General features: G+C 31.3%; 1 protein-coding gene across 1 annotated transcript; it reads left to right on the forward strand.

Moving 5' to 3' along the window:
* Positions 1 to 16,547: 16,547 nt before the first annotated feature.
* LOC7475738 (uncharacterized acetyltransferase At3g50280) lies at positions 16,548 to 18,179 on the forward strand. The gene has a single exon (XM_002304142.4). It carries the CDS (start codon positions 16,690 to 16,692, stop codon positions 18,010 to 18,012), a length of 1,323 nt encoding a protein of 440 aa, XP_002304178.4. The 5' UTR covers positions 16,548 to 16,689; the 3' UTR covers positions 18,013 to 18,179.
* Positions 18,180 to 18,522: the final 343 nt, after the last annotated feature.

Here is an 18,522-nt window from a genome sequence, read left to right on the forward strand (position 1 = left end):
TGTGGATCCTCTTGCCAAGATCTTGCAATCTCCTCTATGAGCTTGGAAGAGACGGAAGAGACAACCAATTAGTAGAGTAACTGGCTTGCAGTTCGTGAGAGGGCATCGGCTGCCACATTGCAGTTTAAGGTTATATATAACATGAAGAATACTGGGAAGTTAAGGTTTAAGGAGGTTTTTTTTTATAGAGTAAATAAAAACCTAAATGATAGACCCATTAATTACTACCCAAGTGAGTGCTCTTCCCTAATTTTTCATCTTGTAATGTGATCAAATCCTTTCTTACACAACTTGAATAATGTCCAGTTCATTTCACATCTGAAAAACATCATAGCGAGAACAATACAAGGAGAGCCTCTCACTAGATACATTAGTAATGAAATCCATCAGATGAGGGATGCCGAGGGAACTGGTGAGGAAGAATTTGAAGATAGAAGGCAAAAATATGAAACTCAAACTATCCATCATAAAGGACTTCAAGTTTTTTAACGAGGCATTGAAATCCAGAACTCGACCCATTGTTTTACCGTGATCATGGAATTTGTCGACATAATCTAGGACAGGAATTCAAGGTCAATTGCATATTAACTGAAAGACACTCTATATTATGCAATTAAACAAATTAAGTGGAGCATTTCTCGAACGAATTAAGGCCCATGTTCTCATGTCTCGTCCATGAATTAGTTTCTTTCGAGAAGATTAATGAACATGATTATCTTCTCCATCAACCGTATAATATAATATAATCTTTGATCTGGGTACATAATATAATCTGCATTAACCTACTAATTATGGTTGGATTCCGACATAATATATACAGTCAAATATGGACCGTGTGGAATGCATATGTTTCTGAATCGTTGATCAACTGCGCAGCTATATATGGCTCTAGTTGGGACTTTGACTATCATTAGCATAATCAGAGTCAACATAACCAACATATCTTTCATATACCAAGCAAGAATTTTTTGCACCTTTCAAATATCAAAAGATCAATTTCGTAATCTGTCAATGTTCCTTACCTAAATTAGCCACAATATCTACATGAGCTAAATTTAGATGGGTGCGTACCATAAGGTGGACGAGACTACCACCTACACTAGAATTGGTTTTTGTGCGATTCTTTGCATGAAGTTGCTTATAATTGATTAAAAGAATAGTTGACCCGGTGGCTTCTACAATGCATTTTCTCTCGTTCAATATAATTGAAATAAATACGAGTCAATAGAGCAATTTAAAAGAATCCGAACTGTGCGTAAGAAATAAACAAGGCACCTGTTAATTATATCTTATTTGATTCCTTCGATCGCAACCAAGTATTCTGCCTTTGTGGTATACAATTTCATAGTAAATTAAAAAGTAGCCTTCAAGCTAATATCATAGCTACCAATCAGATCTCTTATGATGTAGGTCATTAGTATAATCAGAGTCAACATAACCAACATATCTTTCATATACCTTTCATATACCAAGCAAGAATTTTTTGCACCTTTCAAATATCAAAAGATCCATTTCATAATCTGTCAATGTTCCTTGCCTAAATTAACCACAATATCTACATGAGCTAAATTTAGATGGGTGTGTTTCATAAGGTGGACGAGACTACCAACTACACTAGAATATGAAACACGAGACATGAATTCCATATTCTCATTTAACTGCATACACTATGCAGTGACCAACTTAAAATGAGCAATAAATGGAGTACCAACAGTTTTAGCATTTTACTTGCTAAAATACCCTTTTAATGTGTTTTTTCTAAGTTAAGTATAAACATCCTCTAGATTTTTCTCTTTTAATATCCATCTCAAGAATTCTCTTGTTGCTCCTACTTCTTTTATCTTCATCTTACCACTATGTTGTCATTCAACTTGCGGATTTTTATGTTTTTTGCTGCAATAAGTATATAATTATCGACTGCAAAATGATGTGAAATTATCTGTCTATACCAATTGATGTGAACCGTATAGTAGAATCCTAGAATCCCATGCACAACATAAACACAATCTAAAAAATTTTATAATCAGATTTGGTTGATAAAAACTTAATAAAACAATTACCAAAACCAAGACACAAAAACTATTAAAATGAAACACTCATACAATAATTGTGGAGAATTGTGAACAAAAAGCACAAGGAAGACGTCACGAAGATAATTATTTTTAAATAAGTCAAGACAGTTCAATGAAAAATCAAAAGTATAAGAATCCTTTCATGCCAAACAATAATATACGACAATAACAATATTATTGGACTATAAATAATGAGTCTTACAAAAGAATATTTATATTTTAAAACTTAACCTAACCCTAATGGACTATATTACGCCGAATATAAATAAAGTTCAAAATACTTGAAAACAAGCTCAAAACATGAAAAATAATGAAAAACACCAAGTCTCAAATATAAAATCCTAATATCACATGTAATGAACTAAAATAAACTACCCAAAAATAATCAACCTTAATAATATATATATAGCCATTTTTTAGGTGTCCTAAAAATAATAGGAAACAGTTGTTTCCCCTTTTATTCCATGTAGAATAAGGAAACCTTCCAGATACGTTTGTTATTGTCCTTTAGTTTCCTTACAGGGCATGTACTCTTTGGTAGCTTTATTTCCATAATAGTAAGAATTTCTAACTTTTCCATAATAGATAAGAATTGGAAACCTTTCAAAAAATAATCTCAATTGTGTTAACATATAGTGTTATTGTAGAAAATCAACCCTTACTTAATAAAAAGCTCACAAATCATAAGGAAACAAATAATAAAACTCATACAATAACTTCTGGCCTATATTGTGATGGCTTTCTGAACTTTGATTGACCTGAAAATCTAAGCCAATATAAAATAATACCACAAAAAACTGCTAGTATAATTTCAGTCTGATCTAATAATTAAATTGAGAGTTATGCATGTTAGCATAAAATTGTACATTATGAAACATTAAGCCAAAAACCAAAGTGATTATCCAACCCTGGTGTCGCATGTGTGCGGCGTCGCGGTGAAAACATCCACTCTCATATGTGTTATCTATCAGGCAAATATGGGGAGACAATGAATTATTGTCTTTTATATGTGGAAAGCAGGAATGAGAGTCGCCTTCTAGTAGTTTGGTCACTAGAAATCCTAATTGGTCTCAGAGATCAGGTACGAGAACTGGTTGTGTAAATGAAATGTATTACCACCCTAAATACGCTCTATCTAAGGTAGGCTGCATTGTTTAATTGTCTGATAAAATCTAAGCTCTTCATGTTTTCTAGTTGTTAGCCCGTCTATGGTTTAAGAAAAGTCCTTCTCGGTAAGGAAATCCTTATCTTACCTAACCGTTCTAACATTAATAAAAGAACTACCTTTTTAATATCGAGAATATGCCTTTCGTATAAGCGCGTAATCCTTAATATTAAAAGAAAACAAAATAATTTTTTTGTTATTTTTGAAATATTGACCTAGTTCTCGTGACTTTAATAAATTGGTTATTAAAGCCAAAATGCATGCTAATACATATTTTTGAATTTTTGTTGTATGAAAATATGATATGATTTTTTTTTCTTTTAGATACTTGGTCATATGCATAAAAACATATTTTTTCAATGTTTTGACGAAAACTTGGTATCTTAATACTGAATTTGTATCTTTACGGTATAAAAATACAAACCAATATTAAGCAAAATTCAGTAGAAAAATACGCGGGAAAATCATAGATTTTTTTGAAATAATTTTTTAAGAAAATTTTATTTTATTTTTTTATTATATATATATAATGGGTCGAACCCGACCCAAAAAAACTGGGCCGAGATCAGCCCAAAAAAAAGCAAACTATCTCCTATTGGGCTGGACTCAGCCCAGCCCCATGGTGGGCTGATGATCCAACCTGGGCTGGTTACTATTCCCGTGCACAGTAACCAGCCCAAATACAATTACCCAGTTACTGTGCTCATGCACAGTAACAGGGTAATTGTATGTTCATTTGCTTGCAGAAACGTGCACAGTGCACGTTCTGCATGCAAGACGATGAACAAGAAACAGAAACAGGGGGAAGAGAATTGCCTGGAATGGAGGCGCTTTCGTTCACGGTATTGGTGGCTCACGGTGGCGTTGGTGTCGCGACAACCGGCTGTGGTGGCAGACGTTAGCCGTCCTTCTTCTTTCCTCTGCTTCGGTGTGCTATCTTCTTCCGCTGTTTTGTTTTCGTTCCCCCTGTTAACAGTGTTCTTGTCTCTCTGCAGTGACTTCGTGGCTGTGCGGCTGGTGTTAGCGATGCCGCTGGTGGCGGCGAAGAGGAGAACGGGTCGTGGTACACAGAGGACGCTGCTTCGGTTTTTTTCTGTATTTTCTTCTTCCTCCTCCTGCCTTCTGCTTGTGTTTCTGTTATTCGTTCACTCTACTCTCTCTCTTTCTCTCTTAGCTTTTCTTTCTTTTCCCTTCTGTTCCTCTCTGTTTCCCCTCTCTCTTTTTCTCTTCTGTCCTCTTTTCCTCCCTCTCCTGTCTCGTCTTTTTCTCCCCGTGTTTCCTTTTCTTGTTCCCCCTCTGTTTTTTTCTTTCCCATCCTGTGTTTTCTTTTTTTCTTCAGCTCTCTCCTCCACTCTGTTTTTTTTCCTTCCCTCTCCCTGTTCGTTCTCCTTCCTGGCTTTTTATCCTTGTTCTCACTTTTTTTTTCTCTCCCGTTCCTCTGTTTTTCCTCGTTTTTCTTTCTGCCTCTTCCCCCTCTGTTTTCTTCCTCCCTTGTTCGGTCCCTCCTCTGGCTTTTAGCCAGAGGATGCATGCGTTATGGCAGGAACATAGTAACGGCCAGCGTGCATCATGGTGGTGAGGAATATCAGCCGCGAGACATACCTCCCCTTAATTGCAGCTCCCAGTCTTCATTGCCAGCGAAGAAGACAATGAATAGTTTCAGCGCCTTTTTTTAATTTCAAATGGATATTTCTGATTTGGTCCATGCATGTTTTTACAATTTTGTAATCAAGCCCTCGGAAAAAGTGTAATTGGATCTCTTGATTTTAGCATCTTTTCCGGTTTGGTCCTTAGTTTTGGATTGTTTCAATTAAGTCCCTACTTGGCCATCAAACTTCAATAATTATGCAATTAAACCCATGATTTGACCAAATCAACTTTCAAAATTATAATTGGACCCCAACACTTTAATTTCTTACAATAAAAGCCTAAATTGACTTACAAATCAATTTTTCTCACAATCAAACCCTCCATAAATTCAATTAAACCTTAGATAAAATTTAATTAAGTCTATAAATATCTGATTTTGAATATATTTTTTTAAAATTGAATTTTCTTTGTCAATAAGGCTCTCATCAGTCAACGATATACTGTCAAATTTCATCCATTTACATTTTTAAACCTCCTCAACCAATTTTTGGCTATTTTTCGGCATTCCAACATCTTTTTCTCGCTCCTATTATTTTATGGATTTCTTCCGAATATTTTTTTATATTTTTTTTTGTGGGAACCCAAAAATAGGTAACAGCACCTAACATGAATCGGATCATTCCCACTCTTTTCAAAAGAATTCATCCTCAAATCACAAATAAAAACAATATTAAGATCTAGAGCAACAATAGTATCTACTTTATTAGCCTCTTGTTTAAGCATTCAGAGCTTTCTTTTACCAATTTTTGCCTCAAACAATACTATATGAATATAATAACGTCTCTCTCTCATTTTGCATCCTTTAAACGCATAGCTTTTCTCTGGTTGCATCTTTTTTACGCTAATATGAAGATTCCTAATCATCAATTAGTTTTTTATTTATGTAAATGACATTGTAATTTCCTTGTGCTTCTTTACTAAGCTCATAAAATATCTTTCATCATTAACCTTTGAAACTTGGAACCTTAGTTTATCTTGCCTCTTAGCATTAAAAAGCCTTTGGATTGTCCCTTTTGCAATTTAGCATCTTTTTTATTTGCTTGTTCAAGATACTCATCAAATTTATATTCATCCTTTCAAGTTATTGTTTCATGACTCGTAACATAAAAGCTTGATTTTCCCTCTTTTTTAGTGATGATGCATCACTTGTGAAAGATATCATTGAAAAAAAAACACGTTAGTAGTAAGAAAATATATTTTTACACATCAGTAAGATAGCAGTCCACTTGTATTTCACTCAAATTTGGCTTTCCATAATTTTCCCTCTTTTTTAGTGATGATGCATCCCTTGTGAAAGATATCATTGAAATAAAAAAAAACACGTTAGTAGTAAGAAAATATATTTTTACACAATACCTTATGTGTTTATAATCACTAAGATAACAATCCACTTGTATTTCACTCAAATTTGGCTTTCCATAATAATATGCTTACCTTTTCACCTTTTATCTCTCGTACTGACCTTTTTAGCTCTTTAAAGAACTAATCTCAAACAAATAAAGATAACAATCTCGAAATCCTAACCTTATATTTTTGAACTCAGAATCAATAAATAACAAAAAATAATCAATAAGTAATGAAATACAAATATGAAATGATGACAAAATAAATCATATGTGAATAGGAACTAAAACACAAAAATGAATTTAAAAGCAAGAACATAATGTAATAAGACTATAACAAACCCAAACTAACACTAATATACTAATTTCAATAAAAACTAACAATGGTAAACTAAGAAAAGTTTTGTTGACACTATAGTTAATGATTTCACAATTTCAAACTTACTTAAACCTAATTGTGTCCAAATAACCCTAAAATTAATATTTGAAACTAAGATACCTAATTCCTCAAGAATATTAGATTGTATAGGTATATCTTTTAATTTCTGAATTAAAAGTTTTGATGATTTACTTTATAGCAGAATTTCTACAACTTGCAAAATTGCTATCTCTTTGATATATTTTTTTATACTCTACTAATTTGTAGTTATTTAAATTCAAATCAAGTTTTTCTTATATATATTGTTGCCAAAATCAATCGGATTTGATAAAACAATGAAAATTAATATGGAAAATTAAAGAGAATGGATATAACTTGATTTTATAGTCTTACTCTTATACCAATTAACACAAACCTAAAGGGTAAAAACCCTAAAACCCATACATAAGAAAGAACAAACCCAAAAAACCTAAAATTAAATTTGGTTGATAAAAACCCGAAACAACTATTACTTAAACTAAGACACCAAAACTATTAAAACAATACCTAAACCCAATAATTATAAAAAATCATTAATGAGAAGCATAAGAAAGAAGCAACAAAGATAATTATATTTTGATAAGTCAAAATAGTTTAATAAAAAACCAACAGTATAAAAATCATCTCACACACAAGCAACAATATACAACAATGTATTATTAGAATCTGAATAATAAGTTCTATAAAAGAGTATTTATAGTGTAAAACTTAACCTAACCTTAATGAACTAATAGGCTTATATGAAACCCAATTTAAATAAAACTTATAGTACTTAAAAACAATCCTAAAACATGAGAAATAATGAAAAACCGAAGTTCAAAACATAAAGCCCTAATGTTGCATGTATTGAACCCAAAAAAATCCAAAACAATTAGCCTATATCATTTCTTCCATTCTTTCTCTACGCAAAAGAAAAGAAATGGCAAAAAAAAATTCTTATAACCTATGTTCTCAATCAAACATAAAGAAAACAATAAAAATCAAATCACAATAAATCATCTTCATCTCTTTGAAAAAAATAAAAGATAAAAGATTTGATCATCAAATTAATTTGAAAAATTCTATTAGATCAAATTTGAAAAATTCAGAGACTAAAAAATATTTGTTAGTTGATTCATGATTGAAACTTCCTAAGAAAACTTGTTGAATCTAAACTTGCAAAGGATAAATTGAATTTGTACCATATCTCATAGGATGAGTTTCACAAAAAAGAAAAAAAAAACACTAAATTAGAACCTAATTTACTATAACTCTCTTTGGTGCTTCTGACGTAGAACCAATTGCCCTTGGGTCCTGTGTGAGGACCCAATTCTGTTGGGTTTGACGTCAGGATCCAATGCGCTTGGATCCTGCGTCAGGACTCATTTTGCTTGAGTCCTGCGTCAGGAGCCAAGTCTTTTGGGTTCTTGGCTGGAGCCAATGCTTGTGTGCTGCCGTAGGACCCAAAGCTCGTGGGTCGTGACGCAGGACCAAAGCGCATTTGGTCCAGAGGCAGGACCCAATGTTCTTGAGTCTTGATTTTCTAAATATAATTATTTGTGTTATCAATATTATTATGTTTATTATAATTAAAAGTATTCATTTTAAAAATAGTATTATTTGTATTATAAGTATTATTTTTTTTATTATAATTGAAATTATTAATATTAAAAATAGTATCATTTGTGTTATAAATATTATTATTTTTATTATAAATAATAGTATTAATATCAAAATATTATTATTTGTCTTATTATTATTATTATTATAATTATAATTAAAAATATTATTATTTGTATTATATATTTTATTCTTTTTATTGTAATTAATATTATTAATAAAATAATTAATAAATTTTTTAAAAACATTAATATTATCATTAATAAATTTTAAAAATTACTATTATTACTATTGAAAAGAAACCATTTTTTAAAAGATTAAAAAATATAATTCAAAGTATTCATATAAAAAATATAATTATTTGTGTTATAAATATAATTATTTTTCTTATAATTCAAAGTATTCACATAAAAAATATTATTATTTTTATTTTAATTCTAAGAATTAATTTCAAAAATATTATAATTAGTGTTATAAATATTATTATTTTTTATTATGATTCAAAATATTCATATAAAAATATAATTATTTGTGTTATAAATATTCTTCGATTTCTAAATATAATTTTTTGTGTTATAAATATTATTATTTTTATTATTATTCAAAGTATTTATATGAAAAATATTATTCTTTATCTTATAAATATTAGTATTTTTATTAGAATTAATAATATTAGAATTAAAAGTATTATTATTTTTATTATAATTAATAAAATTATAATTAATAGTATTATTTTTTGTCAGGCAGGATCCATTTCGCTTGGTTCCGACGTGACGAGTCAAGGCTTTTGGTTCCTAGGTCTAGAGCCAATTGGCTTGGGTCCTGCGTCAGGACCCAGTGTTCTTGGGTTTTGGATTTCTAAATATAATTATTTGTGTTATCAATATTATTATGTTTATTAGAATTAAAAGTATTCATTTTAAAAATAGTATTATTTGTATTATAAATATTATTATTTTTATTATAATTGAAAAAATAGTATTGTTTGTGTTATAAATATTATTATTTTTATTATAATTAATAGTATTAATATTAAAAATATTATTATTTTTATTATAATTAATAGTATTAATATTAAAAATATTATTATTTTTATTATAATTGAAAGTATTAATATAAAAAATATTGTTATTTGTGGTATCAATATTATTATTTTTATTATAATTCTTGTTGCACCCTCGCTTAGTATTTCAAGAGTTTGCGACTCGTAAATCGCAAGGAGGAGAGACAAAAATTTAGAAATCTAGGGCGCTTTAAAAGCCTATTTTTGCCTTAGTGTTTTATACTCTCACGGCTCGTAAACCGTGGAGTAAAAAATTGAAATGTCCTCGATTATAATCAAGGCTTCTTTCAAGGATGTGTGATGACTTATTATCCCTAGAAAATTATTTTGGATATTTACCACTTAGGGCTTCTTTATCCAAATATTAACTGTGAATAATAACAAGTTATTTCCATTAAATATTTTGGATATTCATCCCTTTGGGATTTCTTTATCCAAACATTAACGGTGAATAATAGATGAATTCCCCCCAAAATAAGATTTTTTATTTTTTTGGAATATTGGCCAATACCCTTTGGAGTTTTACAAACATGTTGTAAAATCCAGAAATGTAAGAAAATAATTTTTGTTGTGTTTAAGAAATCCATGCGAAAACACATTTTCGAAACTTCCAATATTTTTTTTATAAAAAAGAGCGTTCAAAACATGTTAGGGTATTGGCCGTATGCATGAAAACATTTTTTTTTTATCTATATGTATATTTGTCACATTGCGTTGAAAATCGGGTATTCTAAATACGAGATTGATATTTTTTACAGTATAAAAAAAATTCAGACCTTAAAATAAATATACCAGAAAATCATAAATCTCTTTCTCTTTCTTTTATTTTTTGAAGAAAAAAAAAGTAGGTCCGGCCTGGTCACTTGCCCATGCAAGTGACCCGGCTGGACACAAAAAGGGTGTAGTTACAGTTTAATCAAAGCTGGCGGGTTACTGTTCAAGTGAATTAATTCACTTGAACAGTAAACACACAAAGTAAAATGCATGCAGAGAGACCACGTTACTGTTCAAGTGAATTAAAATTCACTTGAACAATGCAAACACAAAGAAAACAAATACATGCAAGAGGTGAAGAGAACAGACCTGGAGACGAAGAAGCTGCAGCAACATTGAAAGCGTGGTGGTTGCTTGGTCTGTGTTCGTCTGTTTCAAACCTTTTCCTTCTGTTCTGTATTTGCGTCTGTTTCTTGCTTTTTCTTTCCTCTGCGTCTTCGTCACTCTCTCTACTGGTTCCTGCACTTTCTTCTCCCATGTTCTGCAGATTTTATTTGTAGAAAAAATGGAGCAAAGACCGAAAGTCAGTCCCTGCTTCTTCCTTGTTTCTCCTCTCTTTTTTTCATCTTTTCTGTTCTCTTCTTTCTCTTCTACTGCCTGCCTTCCTGATCTCACAGCAACACAAGGATGAAGGAAGAAACTCCCTCTGTTCTCTGCATTTTTTCTCTCCTAACTGCCTACCTCTCTTGTATTTTTTGTCTTTCTTTTTGTCTTTTTTCTCTGCCCTCCTTCCCTCAGCAGAAGAGGCTTATATAGCCTAACATGCAGCTCTATTTAGGAATTAAATATTATATTAATTCTAGGTTGTAATCTCGGGTGAGCAAAAAATAGGAAACCAGAATATTTTATTCTGATTCTGTGATCAGCAGTGATTTCTTTCCAAGTTAGAGGATGGTGCGCCTCCTTTCTTTCCTTCCATAGCTGGGACCATGAAGCAACAGCTGCTCCCTTTAAAATGAGACAATAAAAACGTGGTCTGCAGCTCTCCATTCAAGTGAGAGAAACATGAAAACCAAACAGGAAATTGCAGATAAAAGGAAAGAAAAACCAGGCTAGCTGTGCAGATAAAAACGTGGTTCTTCAATTTCTTCCTCCGACAAAATTCCTTCCAATTTTATCTTCACTCAACTTCCTTATTTTAGCACCTTTTCCATTTCATCCTTGGTCCAAAAAAGGGCTTCAAATTGGCCTGCAATTTATCTTCAAACTTTAAGCATCTTGCAATTGTGTCCCTGCAAACTCGGGCAAAAATCCTTCTCACGACACGAATCCCTGCTTTCACACTAGATATTCAAACAGGAATATCTTGAGCTTCTGATATCAAAATCAAGCTATTCAAAAGCCTAAATTTATCTACGCGTCCAAGACTACAACTTTGATGAAGGAGTTGAAGTGAGATAAAATTGTTTTAGAGAACAGAATCTGGTAGTAATCTGGTTGATCAAAAGGGTCTCCTGATCTAATTCAGAAACTGACAAGGCCGAGAATCCTGATATGACAGAGAGTATGACCTAAGAACAAATCAACAAAATTTATGACGGAAATAGAGTTTTTAGTGAAAAACTCGGGTCGGGATCCTTCTCGCGGCAGAATTCTCTACTTGGACGTTAGATATTCAAACGGGAATATCTTAAGCTTCTGATATCGAAATCAATCGATTCCAAATCCCAAATTTATCTACACGTCCAAGACTACAACTTTGATGAAGGAGTCGAAGTGAGATAAAATCGTTTTAGATAACAGAATCTGGCAGAAATCTAGTTGGTCAAAAGGGTTCTTGATCTAACAATGCCGAGCATCCAAATCTGAGTGAGAGTCTGCCTTAAGAACAGTGATCCCTAGGACCCAATAAAGGTGTAGGTCAATTTTTCAACATGTCATGAGTGACAGAATATAGCTAGGATGGTCAGATATCGTACGAAATCAAGTCAGAATGAAGGCCTAATTTGGAACAAAAAATTACGACAGCAGCAGAACCAGTTTTTTTTAGTGCAAATTATGAGAGATTTATCCAACCTTAAAGACCAGATAAAGAAGGAATGAATTTAGCGTTATGAAAACTCCTGATCAATCTAAGAAAACCTGACGATTTTGGCAGCAAAGGGGAAGGATAAAGAGAGCAGAAAACAGCTCAAACAGGGTTTTAAAAAAATATTTCTTTCTCTGCTTTTGTCAGTCTTCCAGCAAACATGAGTTAAACTCCTACACTCAGTTCAAAAGAGGTATACTCCAGCACGTGGGGTCCAAAAATGAGTAAAAACATTTCTCTTGGGTGCTCCAGACACAGAACCAATTGATCTTGGGTTTTGTGTCTGAACCCAATGCTCTTGAGTCCTGGGTCTGGACCCAATACTCTTGAGTCTTGCCGCAGGACCCAATACTCTTGGGTTTTGGGTTTCTATATACAATTATTTGTGTTATTAATATTATTATATTTATTATAATTCAAAGTATTCATTTTAAAAATTGTATTATTTGTATTATTATTTTTATTATAATTAAAAATATTTTTATATGTTTTATAAATATTGTTATTTTTATTATAATTTAAAGTATTCATATTGAAAATAGTATTATTTGTGCTATAAATGTTATTATTTTTATTATAATTAATATTATTAATAGAATAATTAATGAATTTGAAAAAAATTTATTATCAATATTAGAAAACAACCATAGATTTGATTTGAAGTGTAAAATTTAAAATTATTATTATTATTATGAAATTTTAAAAAGCTATTATTACTATCGAAGAAAAACCTTAATTTTTTTGAAAGATTAAAAAACATAAAAATTTTGGCACATACATTAAATATTATGATTAATATTATAAATATTATTGTTGGGTTTAGCGTTGCAACCAGACTCAAGGCTCTTAGGTCCGACATTGCAGCTAGACTCAATGCTTTTGAGTTTTAGATTTTTATGATATTTTGAAAGGTAAGCTCGTAGCGTAGCGCAGGCTGCCTAACTAATACTTTTATATATTTTCTATCAATTACTCTATTATTTGATCACGTGTTTTTTTACTGAAGTACTCTATTGCTACAAAAAAATTTTATATGTATAATGGATTGATGTCTTGGCTAATTTTAATTTGTAAATATTTAGGGTGTTTAGAATAAAAATGTGGTTAGTTTCTTTCATGAAACCCACATAAAAAAAACATCTAAACTTTTACTTTTATAAAATATGATTTATATTTTTAAAAAAATCCAACCACATCTATATTTCAAACACATGTTAATTTTCCAAATAGTTGTCTTCATCACCTAAATTGTCCTCTCAAACCTGTAAAAGTTTAATGGAGGAAAGTGCTCGAGACAAATCAGAGCAACATGGACGCCTTTTATCGACTCTAATTTTTAGTACAAATTTTAAGAGATTTATCCAACCTTAAAGACAAAATAAAAAAGAAATGAATTTAGAATTATGAAGACTCTGATCAATCTAAGAAAACCTAACGATTTTGACAGCAAAGAAAAAGGATAAAGAGAGTAGAAAACAGCTCAAACAGGGTTTCAAAAAAATATTTCTTTCTCTGTTTTTGTCAATCTTCCAGCAAACATGAGTTAAACTCCTACACTCAATTCAAAAAAGGTATACACTATCTCCAGCATGTAGGGTCCAAAAATGAGTAACAACCTCTTGGGCGCTCCAGACACAGAACCAATTGACCTTGGGTTTTGTTTCTGGACCCAATGCTCTTGAGTCCTGGGTCTGGACCCAAGTCTTTTTGGTCCTGCCGTAGGACCCAATGCTCTTGGGTTTTGGGTTTCTAAATACAATTACTTGTGTTATCAATATTATTATATTTATTATAATTAAAAGTATTCATTTTAAAAATTGTATTATTTGTATTATTATTTTTATTATAATTAAAAATATTATTATTTTTTTTATAAATATTATTATTTTTATTATAATTTAAAGTATTCATATTAAAAATAGTATTATTTGTGTTATAAATATTATTATTTTATTATAATTAATATTATTAATAAATTTGAAAAAAATTATTATCAATATTAGAAAACAACCATAGATTTGATTTGAAGGGTAAAATTAAAAATTATTATTATTATTATTATGAAATTTTAAAAAGCTATTATTACTATCGAAGAAAAACCTTAATTTTTTTGAAAGATTAAAAAACATAAAAATTTTGGCACATACATTAAATATTATGATTAATATTATAAATATTATTATTGGGTTTAGCGTTGCAACTAGACTCAATGATCTTGGGTCCGACATTGCATCTAGACTCAATGCTTTTGAGTCTTAGATTTTTATAATATTTTAAAAGCTAAGCTCGTAGCGTAGCGGGAGCTACATAAATAATACTTTTATGTATTTTCTGTCAATTACTCTATTATCTGATCACTTGTCTTTTGACTGTAGTACTCTGTTGTTACAAAAAAAAAATTGTATATATATAATGGATTGATCTCTTGGCTAATTTTAATTTGTACATATTTAGGGTGTTTAGAATAAAAATGTGGTTAGTTTCTTTTATGAAACCCACATAAAAAAACATCGAATACTTTACTTCTATAAAGTATGATTTATATTTTAAAAAAATTATATTCTAAAAAAATTCCAACCACGTCTATATTTAAAACACATGTTAATTTTCCAAATAGCTGTCTTCATCACCCAAATTGTCCTCTCAAACACATGTTAAAAGTTTCATGGAGGAAAGTGCTCGAGACAGATCAGATCAGAGCCACATGGGCGCCCTTTATCGTCTCTAAACGTTCAAAAACTAATTCATGGAGGAAAGTGCTCGAGACAGATCAGATCAGAGCCACATGGGCGCCCTTTATCGTCTCTAAACGTTCAAAAACTAATTCTGTCTCCATCGCAAGGCCTAGAGCTTTAAATTTTGAAGACTACACAACCACTCAGTGTCCAGATCGACTCCAGACTGGCAGTATTCGTAGAGACTGAACTTTTAAATTTTGAAGGATCCTCAACCCTGCAAGCATTATTTAATTAGTTTAATTTTTTTTTAGGGTTTCTTTTTACTTTTAGGCTCCACACCACGTTTCTTTAAATTTTATTTTTTAAAAATAATATTTTATATTTTCAGATTATTTTGATGTACTATATTAAAAATAATTAAAAAAAATAAAAAAATTTATTTTAATATATTTTTAAATAAAAAATACTTTAAATCATTACCACTACTAAAATCTGATATACACCCTTAATATATTATTTACTTAGTTTAATTTTTCATACAGTTAGAAGGAGCGACTCTCATTCTTATTGAATTGAAGAATCCTATATTCATAATTAAAGTGAATGTTGATAAATATACCTATCCTCCTAGTAAAAACGAAGTCAAGTTTAATTATATCATTTATTGCTTTTTATTTTTATCTTTTTAATTATTTTTTCTTTTAATTTTGTATTTATATATATGATATTGCATGCATATAGATAAAGAGTATAAAATCATGTTTAGTTAGATAAAAAATAATTTTTTTCTTTAATTTTTCCTTTTAACAGATTTTTACATTGAATGGTTAGATAGAAACTGAATATATATTTCTAGTCATTCTTTGTTCATCATTTGTTGATTTTAGGATTTGTTTTTATGGTTGAATTTTATTCTCAAAGTGTTATTCAAATTGTTTTTTGGTCGAAAAAAAATATTAAATTAATGTTTTTATAGATATTTTTTTTAATAATTTAGATATTTTGATGTAAAAAATAAAAAAAAATCTCAAAAAACATTTTTAATTAAAAATTATTTTTAAAAAATCACGCTCCACCGCATTGCCAATCACAAAATCTAAGAACATCTTTAAGGGTAGATGCTATTTACAAGAGCCAAATTGGTAATATATATATATATAATTTTCCATTAGAATAGTCAATTTTATTTTAATATATTTGATACACAATTATTTTAACAGCCTGATATGATTTAGTTAACTTGACAGATGTAAAAAAAATCCAGACAATTCTTAATTAATTAAATATTAAAGAATGAGATAGAAAAAAATCAATTATAATAAAGAATAAAAAAATAATCTAAGTTAACTCGGGTGAACTCACTAAACCCATGACATGAATCATGAGAGCAGGATAATCTTGTAAAAAACAAACAAAAAAAACATAAATTAAAAAAATCAAGTGAAAAAAATAGTGAAAAAAACACTATTATAATCAATTGTATTTTGATATTTTTATAAGATAAGTAGGAATAATATTTTAATAAAAAAATAAAAAAAATAATATTTTGTTTTGTACTCCATTTAAGCATGTAAAATAAATATTGAAAAACTAAAATAATATATATATTTTTTTATTTTCTGCATTTCCCTTCATATGCTCGAAGAGTGGAAGAGTCATGGGGAAAAAAATTTGGGTGCGAGACTTGTGCATCAGACACGTGTCGGTCCTTCATTGATTAGATTTTAAATAATATCTTTGAAATCTGCACCTAACCAATCGCTGGCTTTTTCTTGTTGTCTTGAAGCATCAGTGTTTTTCTTTTCTTTTTACTTGAGAAAAGGAGAGCTAAGTTTCATTCTCAGAGCTTAAAATTACGTTCCATAGTGGAAAACCCTTCCTCAGACAAGAAATTTAACATGGCAAAAATTAGATTGCTCTCTACAAGCATGGTTCAAGCCACTACCGACAAGGTGACAGATGAGAGGATTGAGTTGACTCAGTGTGATCTCAAGCTTCTTCTAGTAGATGCCATCCAAAAGGGTCTTCTCTTCCTCAAACCCAAATCATTAGAAGATCAAAACTCACTGATCCAACACTTGAAAACCTCACTTTCTCGCACACTAGATTGCTTCAATCCTCTTGCTGGTCGCCTAGCCACAGTAGAACATGATGATAACACGGTCTCCTTCTTCATTGACTGCAACAATGCAGGAGCCCAGTTTGTTCATGCCGCAGCGGATGGTGTAACCATGGCTGACATCCTCCAGCCAGTTTATGTTCCTCCAATTCTCCACTCTTTCTTTCCATTAAATGGGTTATTAAACTACGAGGCTGTTTCCAAACCTTTGCTAGCAGTTCAAGTTACTGAGCTTGTAGATGGCATCTTTGTTGGTTGTACCATGAACCATGCTGCTGTTGATGGCACGTCATTTTGGAATTTCTTCAATTCTTGGTCTGAAATCCATCGTGGGTTGGATCACGTCTCCAAGACTCCTGTCCTTGAACGTTGGTCACTTCTCAACGGTAGTATTAGCCCGCCGATTCGCCTTCCTCTCTCAATCATAAAGAACAACCCTGGTTCGTTCATTCCATCACCTTTGCAAGAAAGAGTTTTTCATTTTACCAAGGGAAAAATAGCGATGCTCAAAGCAAAAGCCAATGCTGAAGCTGCCACTACGTCAATCTCCTCTCTTCAGTCACTTTTGGCTCATATTTGGAGAGCTACAACTCGAGCTCGACTATTTGAACATGATAAAGAGATTGATTTAAGAATTTTTATAGGTTTGCGGGCACGATTACAACCACCATTACCAGAAAGCTATTTTGGAAATGCAATTGTGTCTGGGATTGTAACTTTGAGAACAAGAGAGATACTGGAGCAAGGACTTGGATTTGTAGCTTTGGAGGTTAACAAGGTGGTTTCCTCTTATACAAAAAACAAGGTGACGGACGCTTTAGCGTCGGTGCTGAAGAATCCCAGTCCATTAACGAAGGCCGACCTTGGACGTATTCACAGTTTGGCTATTAGCAGCTCGCCAAGGCACAACGTTTATGGTACTGATTTTGGTTGGGGAAGGCCCGTTGCAGTGCGAAGCGGGCCTGGGAACAAGTTCGATGGGAAGTTAACATTGTTTCCGGGACTGGAAGAGGGGAGCATGGACGTTGAATTCTCCGTTTTGCCTGAGACTTTGAAGGCTTTAGGAAACGATTTGGAGTTCATGGATGCTGTCACCATCTAATCAGATTTTCAAAGTATTTCAAGCTCTAAGCTGGTAGTAGGTTTCCAAGCCGGTTTTTGTCCATTTCATCTTGCCCTGTATTGAATTCTACGTTAATCCCCCCTGCATTTGCTCCGTTTTCTCTCTTCCACCTTCTCTTAACAATAAATTTCCTGTTCACCACTTCATTGTGAATTTGCAAGTCCTGTGAATTATGATGTGTCCATCTCTCAACAGTAAATTCTTAAAATGAAAATAATCACACTCTTTATATTTAATGACATGCTTATTAAATTGTTGAAATCATGGCTATGATCAACGGATGTCTATAAAATCCGATCACCTTCGCGACCGGCCGGACATGGCCATATCTCAATGCTGATAACTAACTTCAAAAACCCGGTTTAACTTAAACAAGTGTTTGGATAACTTCAAAGTCATCAGAGAGGACACTTACTAATCCAAAGCATGTCAGTCATTTTATTAAATTTAAACCGGTGTGTTTTTTTTTTTCCCAGGTCATTTAAATTC

This window comes from Populus trichocarpa, chromosome 3 (assembly GCF_000002775.5).
Source record: "Populus trichocarpa isolate Nisqually-1 chromosome 3, P.trichocarpa_v4.1, whole genome shotgun sequence".
In the NCBI taxonomy this organism is placed as follows: Eukaryota; Viridiplantae; Streptophyta; class Magnoliopsida; order Malpighiales; family Salicaceae; genus Populus; species Populus trichocarpa.